General features: G+C 34.9%; 1 protein-coding gene across 1 annotated transcript in view; it reads right to left on the minus strand.

Moving 5' to 3' along the window:
* Positions 1–12,585, minus strand: part of PIK3CA (phosphatidylinositol-4,5-bisphosphate 3-kinase catalytic subunit alpha) — a 63,751-nt gene that overhangs the window by 6,716 nt on the left and 44,450 nt on the right. Inside the window, exons 10-20 of the mRNA XM_087818300.1 lie at positions 9,971–10,095; positions 8,999–9,080; positions 8,512–8,676; positions 8,198–8,301; positions 6,671–6,842; positions 3,920–4,026; positions 3,104–3,225; positions 2,216–2,294; positions 1,067–1,237; positions 381–498; positions 122–273 (exon numbers count right to left, since the gene is read on the minus strand). Coding sequence (XP_087674426.1) covers positions 122–273; positions 381–498; positions 1,067–1,237; positions 2,216–2,294; positions 3,104–3,225; positions 3,920–4,026; positions 6,671–6,842; positions 8,198–8,301; positions 8,512–8,676; positions 8,999–9,080; positions 9,971–10,095 — 1,397 coding nt within the window. The remainder of the gene's footprint in view (positions 1–121; positions 274–380; positions 499–1,066; positions 1,238–2,215; positions 2,295–3,103; positions 3,226–3,919; positions 4,027–6,670; positions 6,843–8,197; positions 8,302–8,511; positions 8,677–8,998; positions 9,081–9,970; positions 10,096–12,585) is intronic.

The following is a 12,585-nucleotide window of genomic DNA, read 5'->3' on the forward strand; positions in this document are numbered from 1 at the left end:
AACTATTCAGTTTATGCTCCAGTGTTAATATAACATTATTTAAATTTATTGAAAAATATCAATTGTTTTTGATAGAGCAGTGAGAATTCTTCATTTTGTGCTTTTGATTTCTTGAGCTTACCTCTCAAATTCTCTTGTCTTGGTGCATTCTTGGGCTCCTTTACTAATCACTATTAAGAAATCTTGTGTCAAAACAAATGGTACACGTTCTCGTTTATAACCAAATTTTTTCTTCTTGTGATCCAAAAAGTGTCCAAAATCTATGTGGAACAGCTTTCAAAAATAAGAAATGATGTTATAGTTTGATAAATGCAGAAGTACAATATCCTGAATTAATAAATTTAAGAACACTGAAGCATTTGAAAAGAGAAAGCTATTACTTGTCCATCATCTTTAACCATGATGTTGCTATTGTGACGGTCTCCAATTCCCAAAATGAAAGTAGCGACACAATATCCAGCACATGAACGAGTGAACAGATCAATGGCTGCATCATATCTAAACAAGAAAGAAACTCTTTATGAGTACTGTGGAAATACAGAGTGATCCAGTCCAAATGGGGAAACATGGTCAAAGCCTGTATTAAAGCAATGAAAACAGTCACTGACATTAGGGTGAAGAGGTAACTATATCCAAAGATGTGAGAAGTTTTGAGATTCTGACACTTTCAAAGGTTTCTAGGGATATTTCTAGATATTCTCTGACCAAAGCACAATTCTTATTATAGTGAAAAAAATACTTATTATGTCATTAAAATGATTTTTTTCTAATTACTATAACAATAAATTAGAAGTAAAAATTTTAATGTGCAAAGTTAATTTTTCTAAAAAAGAACAAACAAGAAAAACACCTTTTAGATACCTAGGATGATTGTAGAGGATTTCACTAAATTATAAGCAAGTCTGATTATTTAAACACAAATATTCTCAAATATGTCAAAGGCTGAACATACATTTTTCCAAAGTAAGTTGTTTTCTCCCGTCTAACTCAGAAATATACTCAACCATTAAAAGACCCGTCTAACAGGAACTCGGACTAAACAGGAAGGAAGGAATAATGAACTCACATTTCTCCCTTGTTCTTGTCTTTGAGCCACTGATGCAGAGTGTGGCTGTTGAACTGCAGTGCACCTTTCAGGCCACCTTTGCACTGAATCTGCATAATCGTGTGAGAATTTCTCACCACCTCAATGAGTCCCACACAGTCCCCAATGGACAGACAACCATAAGGTAACATTCTGAAAAAGCACCAAGAAATTTGCAATTAAACGATGGAATTTTAAAATAGCAAATATTTTAATAGACTGATACAGGAATATTCTAGTATTTGCAGATTTGTCGTGTTACTACCTTAACCAAATTTTAGTTTTCTTTTATTACTGGAGAGCAGCAGGGATTAAGCAAAGAATTAGAAGTTAAGAATTAAAACTGATAACTAAATTTAGTGATGTGGCAGGTTACTTGAGATGTCCATTTTTCTTCTTTGTAATAAAAGGGTTCTACTATTTGTCACCGACACACTCTCATATACTAGCTATTCTTCATCTGTAAGAAGCACACAAATAAACCCTAATCTACTCTGCTGCTGTAGCTAGAGCTGACTCCTATCTCCTATGCCCACTTACAAACAAACTACTTCTGGAGAGGGTGGCCTTTGCCTGAATAACTCTAGATTTGCCAAATAAGAGAAAGAAAAACCACTAGAAGCAAAAATCACTAGAAGACGACCCATGACAGAAAACTTGGAGATAAATATTGGTAGTGTGGAAGGCTGGCCAGAAATCAACAGAATGGTAAAAACTTTTTTAGTTGCTTTCATAAATTTGCCAGCAAAACTGATTCAAGATTAGAGGGTTCAGAAAGTTTTAAAATTGGAAATTTTATATTATGAAATAAACTTTCTTCTAAACTCTTAACTTCTGAGAGAAAACAGGGGCCTTCTGCGCCTCCTGTGCCCTGTTCTAAATGGACTCTCGGAGGCAGCTGCAGCCTTCACCAGCTAGGAGAGACGCGGCCTCTTACCCAGCTGCGTCTCACTAGCTATTCTAGGCCAGCAGGGCCAAGGGAAGTACCACAGCGCAATCAATGAGTGTAATTACTACTCTGCACTTGTCTTTATAGATGTATGCCTCTCCATGATTTATAATTAATATTTACTAATACTTTACTTCTTCAGGATAACGTTCAACAGACATGATGCCTAACTGGATACCTACCGAAGATCAAGGCCTTGATTTTGCCAGATATTTTCCATAATGCGAATAATTTGAAGTGTTAGCATATCTTGTCGTAAATCTGAAATTCAAATAATATGTAGCACCACTTAATGCCATAAATACAAATCTGGGTATCATGTCATCACATTGTTTCCAAACGATAAATAAAGAGAGCTATATTTACTCTTTAAAATTATCTATAAGGGAGCAACATTGATCCTTTAACCCATTTCTAAAGTATGTGCATAAACTCATCTATACAACGATGTAGGATAAGGTATTTTACAAAAATTTTAAATTAAAATATTTAAAGTACTTATTTTTCTGAATCCTTAAATTTGACCATATTTATATTAAAATATTAGGTTAACAGAATTCAATGCTGAAATGTCATTTCCCAACAGAAATCCATCAACAATCCTCCCACTGCTCCCCACACAGCCTATTCTCCAAGTAAATTAGGATCTTCTTTTCTATGATTTCTGAGCAGACTACACTTTTCCTTTGCACCACGGTTGTAATTTTATTTTTATAATTATTTGTCTTACATCTTTCTTCTCCCTGCTAGACCGTCAGCTTTAAAAGGGCAGGGGTTTTGTTTTATTTATTCTTACAACACCGCTGTCCAGCGCATCATATATTTATGCAGTAAATGCTAAACAAATGATGGTCCGAAACTGATTCAGGCCTTCTGATTCTAAACCAGTACTTCTTTTCAATAACTGTACATACATATTCTAAAGGTTAAGACATCTGCTTAATATTACACGTTTTACCACATGCATGTTCCTTAAATAGCTTTCAATAGTCTTCATGGTTCATAAATATCCTGTATATAAAAAGATAGCTGAATTCATGCATCATAAGTTCATTAATACCCTTTCTTACCATCCCCATTTTTAAAGATGATCTCATTGTTCTGAAAGAGTAACTCTGACATGATGTCTGGGTTCTCCCAATTCAACCACAGTGGCCTTTTTGCAGAGGACATAATTCGACACTCTTCAAGCCTATAACATAGTTAAAAACTTTACTAGGCACTTTGGTTTTATTATTCTTTTACCCTCAAATTAATTTAAAAATACACACATAGTATAGCTTTCTGAAGTGTTATAAAAATGTAAAACTTTTTACTCCATTTTACTTATGAATTCATTTCTAAGGAATTATAAAGAGAAAATAAATATTGCCCTGGCTGGGTCCTGATACGCCAAGGTTGGGGGTTCACTCCCCGGTCAGGGCACATACAAGGGGCAGCTAGTGAATGCATAAATAAGTGGAACAACAAATTGATGTTTGTTTCTCTCTCTCCTCCCTCTCTCTCCCTTCCCTCCCTCCTTCCTCTCTCTCTAAAATCAATAAATAAAAAATATTAAGCTTAAATGTTTATTATATAATAGCATAGGAACTTTCAACAAACAGGGATACATCATTAGTTATACAGATATTACATTCCATTTCTTATCCTATGGTACCAGAAATTCTTGCCCTAGAGTGTTTTAAACTCTATTATTAAAGTAGTAAAACTCATTCTGAACTTAAGAAAATTTTACAACATTGCAGGGTAGAAGAATGGGAGAGGGAAGCATGTACTATATACAACTGAACATTCTAATTGTAATGGACATTTTGACTTTTCTCAAGATTTTCTCCAAAGAGGGTACTTGTTTAATATATCAATAAAACTTCCAATAAGTACCTTACCTGAGATTTCCTAACTGATGAGCAGGATTTAGAGGAGACAGAAAACCCTGTAGAGCATCCATGAAATCTGGTCGCCGCATTTGCTCAACTAAAAACTTCATCTGTACCTGATAAATTAACATAATCCTGGTTAGAGACTGATATCACAAAAGGTAAAACTAATGGCTCATTTCTTTTCTACACTGGAACTTCTATCTTTGAATCTGTATCTTGGATTGGCGGCATTCTAATTAGAAGGGTTTCTGTAACACAGAGCAGCCCAACTCAGGCAGAGAGGCAAGAGTGGCAGCACTGTGCACTTCTGCATGATGACAGAGGCAATGCTTTGGCCCTTTGACAGGGGACGGTCAACTACAGCAGGTCAGCGGCCAGTTTTTGTAAATCAAACTGCACTGAATATAGCCATGCCCATTCATTTAGACATTGGCTGCTTTCACACTAGAGTAGCAGAGTTAAGTAATTACAACAGAGTCTGCATGGCCAGCAAATCTCAAATATTTACTACCTAGCCCTGGATGGTGTGGCTCAGTTGGTTTGGTGTTGTCCTGTGCACCAAAAGGTTGCCAGTTCCGTTACCAGTCAGGGCACATGCCCAGGTTGTGGGCTCAATCCCCAGTTGGGGGACTGCAGGAGGCAGCAGATCAAAGTATTGCTCTCACATCGATGTTTACCTCTCTCCCTCCCTTGCCCTTTCTCTCTAAAAATCAATTTTAAAAAATCTTTTTTTTAAAAAAAAGAATAAAGTATTTACTCTCTGGCCTTTTAAGAAGTTTGCTGACTCGCTGCTGTAGAGGGAAAACGATGGGGCATCATGCTATCTGAGCTTAATAACCTCACTTTAAGCTTTTTGGAAAACATCATATTCACTCTCTTTCTCTGGGTAGAAAAGGTCAAGTTAGGCTAAAAGGAACTGCTGGGAAAAGGCCTTGTAAAAACATTTGTCACACTGAGTCTCACACTATACTCATGTTCTAGTACACAGTTAGAAAGAAACGTCCCTTTTTTAATCATTTTCAAATCAGAGCCCAGGCTGCTGAGCTATCGTGCAGTAATTCACATTTTATTTTAGAAAACCTCTATTGAAAATTTAAAATGTGGGTGGGGAAAAAAGAGTATAGGATCTAGGAATTCAAAATACATTTATTTTCATGCTGGAATTTTAGTACCAAAGTTTTCGGTTGCCCCCGGCCACCCCCCCAGCTTCCTTACTATATACATAAGTGAACAGCTAGAAAATCTAGTCGTCACGACTAGGGCCACTTTTGATCACGTGAAGGCATTTCTTTTCCCATCACTATCAACCCTCAGGTTAGCGCACTGCTGCCTGCACGTTATCACTGTTGGGATAAAACACAAACCACACCAAGGAGCTGCTTTTAGTCCTGCGCCTGTGTCTGTACTTTACGTGCCTGTGACTCCTCACTGCGTAACTACCACTTTGTACTTTTGAATCCCCTCACCGTCTTCAACCACTCCACGCCCTCCCACGTGGCAAACATCCAAAGTGTCCTCTTACCTACGAGTCTGTCCGCATCTGAGAGTGTTTCTGTACTGCTTATTTGTTTGCTGTTGTTTTTTAGATTTCACAAACCCCGTGACTGCATTTTTGGTTACCTGTCACAGCCCCATTTAGCCACTAGCAATCTGAGTAATGAATTTCACGTTCCTAATTAATCTACTGTATCATAGCCAATCTGCTATATAAAAATTCCAGCTTAGAAGAAATGTCTATATTTACAAATTTAACTAATATCTATTTTCTTCTGTCTTACCTCAGTTACAATAAAAATGAAATAAACTTTATTCTTTCAAAGCAGTCTAGTCCCCTCTTGCTCGCAATTCCAGCATCAGAAACAGTACAATTATTTTCTAATAACCTATATCTAAACTTTCATACCACAGCTTTAATAAAATCAACTCAGTGGCATTTAGATTAAAATGGTAACTTTCTTTGAAGGAAAGTGATATTTTTTCAAGCAAGATTAATGAAGATGTTGGAAAGAGTAATTCAGTACTGCTGATTTACATTCTCCGTCCTTTGGGGACTCACTAATAAACTCGCATTTTTTTTCATTTCACTAGAGATGAGGTATAATTTCACTTTTACTGTAAAATATGGTGGAACAAATAAAGGATAAAGAATAGGAAAAGGCCATGGAAAGTCTGCACATTTTATATTCCTCAGTACCACGAAGCTGGACTGCAGATGACTGGAGTGTGTGATATATTCACTGAACGACTAAGAGTCCATTTTAAACTCAGAAATGTAAAAACTAATTTCCTTCCACTCATTCTCAAGGTCATTACCAAAAGATAATAAATGACACAGAATAGGAAAAATTATTTTTAAAAGTTATGATTATATGAAAGAGAAAGGAGAGAACTAACACATTTGGGCACTTCCGATGTTCTAGGGACTGTGACAGGGACTTTGCATACCTCACATAATTTAATTCCTACCACAACCCTATGAAGAAAGTGTTATTCCCATTTTACAGATGAGGAAGATGAATCTCAAAGACTAAATAATATGTCCAACATTACGCAGCTCAGAGCCAGGGGATATGGATCCAAATCCCAAGACACATGATCTGCATATACAGAGCTGGGCAAAAGTAGGTTTACAGTTGTCCTTACGAAAACAACACAAATGAACCCCCAGTACTACATAATTGGGTGTTAATTATCCACACGCTCCTCGAGGCCTGCCCGCCCACCGGCCGGCAGAGCTTCCCCCGTAGAGCCTCGCACCTTCTGTGTCTCATCCTTCTTCTCCTGCTTCAGGATGTCCGTCAGGTTGATGAGCTTCTCCATGGCCTCCACCTGCCTGTTCAGGTGCTTCAGGTACATGCCACACGCACGGCAGTAGGACTCCAAAAGCAGCCCGAACCTCTGGCTCACTGTTTTATTGTGCATCTCAGATCTAGAGGAACAGTGCAAGATTAAAAAAAGACCATGTATATATATTGTCTTAGATGAGTATGTCTATTTTAAGGAAATAAAAAACCTTTGTCTAAATCCAATAAATGTTATAATCACACTAACAATAAAATAATTTAAAATCTATCATTTAGAAGCAAAACAATCAAGGATTTCAGGTAGTTCTTGCAAGCGTTACTTTAATGAACTAGCCTTTAGGTTTATTTCAACTACTTTTTATTAACTAATTTCAGTACAAGATAGATAGACATGAACAAAGGGAAAGCAGGCACAAAAATAAAGTGAACAGGCAGGGAGTCAAGAGTTTAGTGAACACTATTTCACTCTGCTGGCAAACATGTTCCTTTTTTACATTGTCTCTGAATTTATTTTATATTTTTTGGGGGGGGAGGGAAATGAAACTTTACTAGGCAACATTGGTAAATATTCCCAAATATGATAAAAATTATAAATCCAGAAATCTCAGGAGCTCAACTAATCCAGCCAAAAGGAACTTAAAGAGAAACACACCAGCCCAGCCGGGCGTGGCTCAGCAGTTGACTGTCGACCTAGGATCCAGGCGATCGGGGTTCGATTCCCAGTCAGGGCACATGCCCGGGTTTCGGACTTGATCCCCAGTCGGGGGCGTGCAGGAGGCAGCCAATCAATGACTCTCCCACCATTGATGTTTCTCTCTCCCTCCCTCCCTTTCCTTTCCTCTCTCTGAAATCAATAAAGATATATTAAAAAAAAAAAAAAAAAGAGAGAAACACACCAAAGCACATCTGAATTTAAGTTATTTTAAACCCAGCTTCAAATTTATTTTAACATTTGAAAAACCATGGTAATTACAAATCTGTTTCTAAATTTAGAAAAATAGTGTATGGTTTATGACTCCCAACTTTGAGTATTAGATGTATCTTATTCTACAAAATTTTTCTATTCTTAATTAGCTTTTCTAGTAAGAAACTTGAGATGTCTGCCATTATTATTCTGAATTCCAAGGTAAGGTTATTTTCTTTATTTTGGGATATTTTACTCCACACACACAGTGAAACCAAATACACCATTAATCAACATTAATCCAGCAAATTTAACTTTGTCTGAAGTAGCATCAAAATCTTTAAAAATATTTCAGCTTTCATTCCTATAGAAAATTCAGTTTTGAATTTTACTGCTTATTTAATGTTAAAGAGAAAAGGTTGAGTGAAACTCATCATTGGTGCAATGTACTTTCAGTATGGAAAACTCTTCCAGAAAAACAAAAACCATGGTATATAAGTATACATATTTATACATATATTAAGAAAGCAAGTAATATGTATCTAAAGAATTTAATGAGAAAATAATTTGACTTACTTTAAATGCCAAAAGAAAAAGTGCCCAATCCTTTGATTAGTCAATGCTTTTTTGAGTAAAAATCTCACAAGCAGGTTATCCAAATACTGTTCATATTTTAGGACCTATGTGTTTAAAAACAAACAAACATAAAAACAACTACATCAATCAGTTTTTTGCATGGTTGCATTTAAAGACAATTTTTTAGAAAGAAAGTAGTTACTACTGTAACAAAACTGATTTTAAAAAAAGCATAAAATCAGTTAATATAGTAGGTTTTGGAAGTTGCATGGATTTAGAATAAAATATGATTTTTCTATTTTACATTATTTTACCTGTACTAGTTGAATTAGGTACTGAGAAAGTTTGTCATCTGTTAAATATTTCTCCAAGCATCGAACAGCAAAACCTCGAACCATAGGGTCTGGGTAGTTGCAGTCCAGAAGCTCCATAGCCTGTTCAGGTTTGATTGGAGGCCACTCTTTTACCAAGCAGTACATCTGTGCAAGAGAGAAACCATAAACCATACTGATAAAGCAAAGATAGCTATGAGTGAACCCTCTAAGACATTGTCTTAATTTCTTATTTTAAAATTAGCTTAGATAAAAGCCCCCTTATGATTTCAGTGCTTAAAATGTTCCGTTCTAATTTTATCAGTGAAAGTAGTGTGAATAGTATTATTCTCTACTATATTACCATTATTAATTCATTTAAAATAGTCTATTTCACCTCACAGTTATGCAGACTTTCTGAGAGAAATGAATTTGAGCAACATACCTATCCTGCGCAACAATTATTCAGTGATCACAAACATGCATTTACCTGAGCTACTTCATCTCTAGAATTCCATTTAACAGACAGAAGCAATTTGGGTAGGATTTCAGGGATAGTTACACAATAGTGTCTGTGTAGAAAAGATAAAACAAAATAAAAAACACTCTTGCATGTTATTCCAAAGGCCTAGATGTCTAAATTTTCAACTATGCAATCTTTAAGAAGTTCCAAACACTTTCAAAATGTTCTACCACTAGCCTTCCTTGAAATCCAAAGAAATCAGCGTTTAACATTTTGTTGCACATGTATGTACATATATGTATACTTAGATACAGTTATAATGGCAAGGAAGGCAAAAGAAAAGTCCAAATGGAAGACAGGCACTTAGGAAAATTATGAATGTATTTTATAACACGCTTTTTATAGCTTCTTTTATTCACCCAGTTAAGCAACTTAAACCATGAGAAGAGTCTCTACTTCTACTGTGGCCACTAGAAAGAACTTATGTTTTAATGAACTTTCTGCAGAAATGCACTGCAATTGTTTTATTTAAATAAAACAGTGTCACTTACCAAGTAGTAGGATGATCTCTTCATAAGTAAAAATAAAGCATTACACTATTACTTTGAAGAAGTATAAGAAAAAGAGGAAAATGGAGGGAACTCCTAAAAATGGAAATATCTAGACCAACTAAATTGATCTAAAACTACAGGATATGTTTTTGGATCCTGAATTTTATTAAAAAACAGAAATGAAAACCAAATCCTAAAAAAGGTCTTATCAACCTAGAATTAAAATTAAAAAAAAGGCCTTCAATGTGCAAAATTAGTAACCAATGCAGCATGATTTTCTAGAAATATTGATCTATATCTACAGCTTTAAAAAGGATAATGTTTATATTAAAAAGTCATGTAAATGATGCTTTCTTTAATAGGTAGAAAAAAGGCAAGATCAGCCAAAGTCAATTCTTTCTTTTCTTCTGTACCATAAGAAACCAGGACTCTTCATCTTAACACTCACCTGTGGCTCCACAGAAAATCTTTCTCTTGCTCAGTGATTTCAGAGAGAGGATCTCGGGTACAAATGGCTCGGAGCTGTTCTTTATCATTTTCCCTTAATTCATTGTCTCTAGCTAGTCTGTTACTCTGTAAAATAAAGTAATATCTTATGTGATTTTTCTCTGCTATGTTTTTTCACCCAGGATTCATGAGTGATCTAAAAAAAAAGAAAATTGTGAATAAACTTTACATTATTTATTAACTGCTGTGAAACAGTTTACTATTCTCAATGACAAGACTTTAATTTCAGGGATAGGGAAGAATCAACTCAAGACGTTTTTTGTGGAATAAATTCAATAATGTATTTGGTTGACATTACCACCAACCACAGAACAGTCCCTGCCAAGTTAGGCAGGGAGAAGACAAGTGGAATGCTAGGGTAGTAGGGCATACGTTACTTCTCTCGCTGATGAGGAACCCTCTTAGTTATCTGCTAATGTTTCTGGAATAATATGAAACAGTAAAATAATAAAATTAAAATGTAAATTCTTTCATAATCTTCGCCTGAATACATCCCTATAATCACTCTACGGCTTTAAATTTAAGAAGTAAAAATAAATAAGGGGAAAAGGAAAAGAAATTGCTCCATCAAAATCATGTCTATTGCGTGTTCAGAAACTAAAAAGAAAACACCATAACTTTTGGAATAATTCTAAGATTCCAAGTCATGTATTTATTTTCTTTAAATCTAGGTATATCAACCACATAATAAATAATTATGAATTCACATTAATGTATTATAAAAAAAATTATACATCCCTTAGAATGGGTTAATCATAATCCTAATGGCTAAAAATGAAAACAAATGTCCATGCTACAATGTTTTTATACATTTAAACTTTGTTAATTTATCTAACAGCATCAAGAAATGGTAGTGGCACATATTTACTCAACAAATATTTACTAAAACACGTACTGTGTGCCCTGTCTTATTCTCTCTGTTGGGGGGGGGGGGTTAGAAGACTGTAAAAGAAGCTGTACTATAATAGGGTCTCTATTATAGTGGAAAATTAAATGAACAAATAAAAATATTGGAGAATTGATTTAAATACTCTGGGTGATGTAACAGAGAATGATTGAGTGACTACTTTAGACTGGGTGTTCAGAAATGGACTCTGAGAAGGTAACCTTTAATGTGTGATCCATATGAGAAGAGTCATCCACTCTGTCAGGAAAAGACTATTGCAGGTGGAGGGGAAGATGGAAGTGCCTTACGAAGAGAATGAGTTTGGTGTGAAGGAGGAACAGGAGGGAGGCCAGTAAGCCTGAAGCCCAGTAGATGAGGGAGGAGTAACAGGAGGTCATGTTCACAGCATGTGAAATTTGCAGGTCAAGCTGAAAGGTTTGGATTTCATTTTTAGTGAAAGTTATTTAAACAATGAATGTCATGATTTGATTTATGTTTAATGAAAACTATTATAGGTGCTCTGTAGTAGGAGGGAGACCAGTCAGGAGGCTACTGAAATAGTTCAGGTAGGAGAGATAATAAATGCTTAACCCTCAATTCACCAGGAAAAATAGTCATTACTATTTACCATCTAGGTCCATGGACTCTTAATTATTTTATATTATTTACTAATTTTTATTTGTTTATATTTTTAATGTAGGATAACTTAGAGAAGATTAAAGTGATGGTGAAAAACAATTATATGACATCTTGATAAGAATTTAAACATAGTAAAACCAAGGTTACAATCCAAAATAAGCAATATCCTTTGAATGTAACTAACTGCTTGTTCATCTTCTGTCATCCGTGAGCCTGGAACATATTCATCTTGTAAATACCAAGTCCAGATTTTAATACATATCTACGAAGTTCTAGCTTATCATTACTTCTGGTTCTTCTTGTACCTGTATGTGAAAATGTAGTAATTTTGAAAACTTTGATGCTTCAATTTTGTTAGACAGAATGGTCACCTTCTTTGCTTCATATTTGTAAAACATTTCTATTTTTACACTTACAGATATCAATCAGAATAATGAATCCAAGGAATTTTTAAATTTCCACATCACTCTTTTCCTTACAGCTATAGGTGTAAGTAACTGGATAGAGATACGGACATGTCATGAGAATGTTTATCAGCATTTCAACCCCAATTTAAAAATTAAGAAATTCCTGTTCAGTTATAACAGAATGGTTAAGAGTAAGATGCTCAATACTTACTAAACAGTGACATTAGATAAGTTATTTATGTTCTTTAGGCCTGTTTCCTTACTGTTGAAATAAGGATTATAATAGTACCTACCTTCACAGACACTGCTTTTAAGATTAAATGAGACAATATGTGAAAAGTGATTGGCTTGGCATTGGGTACACATTAAGCACTTGACAAATGTTAGCAATTATAGTCAAGAAATTAAACTTACACAATAGTGGCTACATTTTTAAAGAAAGAGAATCTCTTTTTAATGTCAAAAAAGTTAATTTAGTATTTGACAAAATTCAGTAAAGATTTTAAATTTATTTGTACTTAAAATACCTTCTATATATCTTTGAAAGTGCATAGGCAGGAAGAGTAAAGGTTATTATCATTATTTACAAAAGGGATTGGTAAACTCCTTACGGAAAGTTCCTAA

Source organism: Miniopterus natalensis, chromosome 6, assembly GCF_054644295.1.
Source record: "Miniopterus natalensis isolate mMinNat1 chromosome 6, mMinNat1.hap1, whole genome shotgun sequence".
Lineage (NCBI taxonomy): Eukaryota > Metazoa > Chordata > Mammalia > Chiroptera > Miniopteridae > Miniopterus > Miniopterus natalensis.